Source organism: Cyprinodon variegatus, unplaced genomic scaffold, assembly GCF_000732505.1.
Source record: "Cyprinodon variegatus isolate N-32 unplaced genomic scaffold, C_variegatus-1.0 Scaffold855, whole genome shotgun sequence".
Lineage (NCBI taxonomy): Eukaryota > Metazoa > Chordata > Actinopteri > Cyprinodontiformes > Cyprinodontidae > Cyprinodon > Cyprinodon variegatus.
In genome coordinates, this window is record NW_015151308.1 from 21138 (window position 1) to 24277 (window position 3140).

At 40.7% G+C, this 3140-nt stretch overlaps 1 protein-coding gene across 1 annotated transcript in view; it reads left to right on the forward strand.

Moving 5' to 3' along the window:
* The window catches only part of LOC107099290 (multiple epidermal growth factor-like domains protein 10), a 35538-nt gene that overhangs the window by 17668 nt on the left and 14730 nt on the right, over positions 1 to 3140 (forward strand). Inside the window, exons 4-5 of the mRNA XM_015397346.1 lie at positions 1709 to 1855; positions 2337 to 2471. Of these exons, the coding sequence (XP_015252832.1) occupies positions 1709 to 1855; positions 2337 to 2471 (282 nt within the window). The remainder of the gene's footprint in view (positions 1 to 1708; positions 1856 to 2336; positions 2472 to 3140) is intronic.

The window sequence follows — 3140 nt, forward strand, 5'->3', positions numbered from 1 at the left end:
CACAGGCGGCTACGCTCTAAACCTTCCATTCATTCTTCATCTTCCAGGAATGTGAGGAAAACTAGCAGCAGCTCATTTATTTATTTATTCATTCATTTATTTGATAGGGACAAGTATGTTTCATGAATCATGTCACACACTACAACATTAGCTAAGGCTAATTCTCTGTGCGTGTCCCCAGTTAGGCTTTTACACAAACACAGTGACTGCACACAAAGCACAACAGAACAAATAACACACTGAAACATCACAGATACAAGATCAGGTCAGTTAGATTATTAATGTTCACATGTCTGACCTCTCAATAAAACGTTTTTAAGTTTGTGTTTAAAAAGGACCCAGTTTGACTCTCCCTTCAGTTCTGCAGGTCATGTATTCCATGTTTTGGTGCCTTGAGCAGTGAAAGCTGATTGTCTGAAGGAAGTTTTGCATCGGGGTACAGTTTCCACTGTGAGCTCCTCTTGAAACTGAGCCCACAGCTCTGAGAGGAACTACAGTCACTCAAAACCTCAGGGCCTGATCATGCAAGCATTTGTAAACCAGTTTTAACTGAGCAAATTTGACAAAGTTCTCAAAATTTAGTATTTTTAATTTGTTCAGACTAACACAGTGGACATGATGAAGGAACGGTAGCCGGCGTCATACAAAATCAGAGATTAAATCAATTTAGTGTTCTTAGTTGAATAATTGTAGCTCTAATTTGCTTGCTTACCGGGGTTTATGCCTTTCACCTCTTGATGGTTCCTGGACCGGCTGTTAAAATCCAGGTATTCCCACTGATTTAGTGATCAAGGTTCGGTTATCAGCAGAGCCATTAATTATCAATCAAAGAACAATTTATCTCTGTCTATTCAAACTATTACCAAAAGAGGGTGGATCTGGCCTGAGTGATAGGAAATTCGTTTATGAATCACAAACAAGTGCAAGTTAAACAATGACGTCTTTATTCTAATAATTCAGGATTACAGAAATCTAACATCTTCGCTGAACACTACACGCTATTAGAAAATAAGCACAAGGTAGACTGAGTGACTAAAGAATAAAACTGTAAGAGTCTGTTTAACTGACTTCCTTCGGTTTGGGGCAGAGGGAAAACGCAGCATCGGTCTCGACTTTGCTGGGTCCGTCTCTCGCCGTGTCCTCTCGCCGTGTCCTCTCCTTACAACCAAGCGAAAGAGACCGATTTCCATTCAGCGCTCAAATTTAAACCCTGAATGACGTAGGGGTATTTCCTGCTGCTTCTCATCAGCTGATTGGTCCATGCGTCAGCTGACTGTGCCAGGGCTGGAACTTTCAGAACTTTCAGAATGCTAGTCCTTGTTCTATTTGTAAAGTAGAGCCACAGATTGATCATAGTTTTGTTTTTAGTGAGCAAAGTGAGACCTTTGAAGTGAAGTAGGGACCTTTTCTTAGTGTTTGGTAGAATAGAGAATGCCCTTCACCTCTACAGACTCAACAATCTGAGTAAAGTTCTATTATTCCCAAGCTTATTCAGAACTGCTAAAGCCTTTTGGATAAGAAGCCATGCATCTTTAAAAGTTGGAGAAGTCTTGGTTCCTTCTACTGAAGCCTTCAGGATGAACTCCTTCATTCATAGAGAGAACGTCTTCTTTACAGTCATCTCCTTAGAATATATCCAGTTGATATGAGGCCTGTTTTGATCTTAAATGTTTCCTGATGTAATGAAAGTGCAACTGTGTGTTAACAGGTGCACACTGCAGCAGTCTGTGTGAAGAAGGACGGTGGGGCCCGAACTGTTTGCTGCAGTGTGATTGTAAGAATGGGGCCTCTTGCTCCCCAGATAAAGGAACCTGTGAGTGTTTACCAGGATTCAGGGGCACCTTCTGTCACAGAAGTAAGGACCAAATGTTCATATCATAAACATCATTTTATGTTTAATGATCATTATTTTAAGATGGTTAGTAATAATTACATTCCTCTCTGGCAAAATAAATTTTCAAAATTAACTAAATAATTAATTCCTGTGTTTCCATTAACAACTGTCAGTTAAATTTAGGCCTGAATGATGAATGATCCAAATCTTCTTTGAGTGTAAAGTCGGTTAACAAAAGAAAGGTGAAGCTAAATAGAAACGCTGTGAAATGGATTTTATTTAATTTATTTATTCCCACAAAGAGGTGACTGGTGGAATTAAAACAACTTACGTTTTTACCCATTTTATTGGTTTTATATTTGTAGTTCATCCATTTGATCAGTTGAAGCCCAACAGTCTGACAGTGCTACATTTATTCATGTGTTTTTGCATTTACAGTAGTTTTTCCTTTGGTTAAAACATAAGAGTCCTAATCTTAAGGTTTCCTCTGATTCTGTTGTAGTCTGCTCACCAGGTTACTTTGGACATCGCTGCAGTCAAACCTGTCCACAATGTGTCCACAGTAAAGAACCATGTCATCACATCACAGGACAGTGCCAATGTCTGCCTGGCTTCAAAGGACTGCTGTGTAATGAGGGTGAGACAAATAAAGTCATTTCTAATGTGAAACTGGTGTTTCTGTTAAACATGGCCTAATGCAGAAAAGGGGTTGAAGGAACCAGACCAAGACCAGATCAAGACCAGACCAAGACCAGGCCTTCCCAGACCAAGACCAGGCCTTCCCAGATCAAGACCAGACCAAGATCAGACCTTCCAAGACCAAGACCACATCAGGACCAGACCAAGACCAGACCTTTCCAGACCAAGACCAGACCTTCCCAGACCAAGACCAGACCTTCCAAGACCAAGACCACATCAGGACCAGACCAAGACCAGACCTTTCCAGACCAAGTCCAGACCTTCCCAGACCAAGACCAGACCAAGACCAGACCTTCCCAGACCAAGACCAGACCTTCCAAGACCAAGACCACATCAGGACCAGACCAAGACCAGACCTTCCCAGACCAAGACCATACCAACGCCGTGGCTAAATGTTCATCAATATGGAAAACACTTTATTCAATTCTATTCAGTTTATTTCTATAGCTCCAATTCACATCATGTCCTCTCAGTTCATTTTATAGATCTATATAAATCAGATTATTATAAACCAGATGATCCAGTCAGATTGATTCAAAGTTTTCTATCTAAGGAAAACCAGCTGATTGCATCGACTCATTGACTCTTCAGCAATCCCTCACACTAA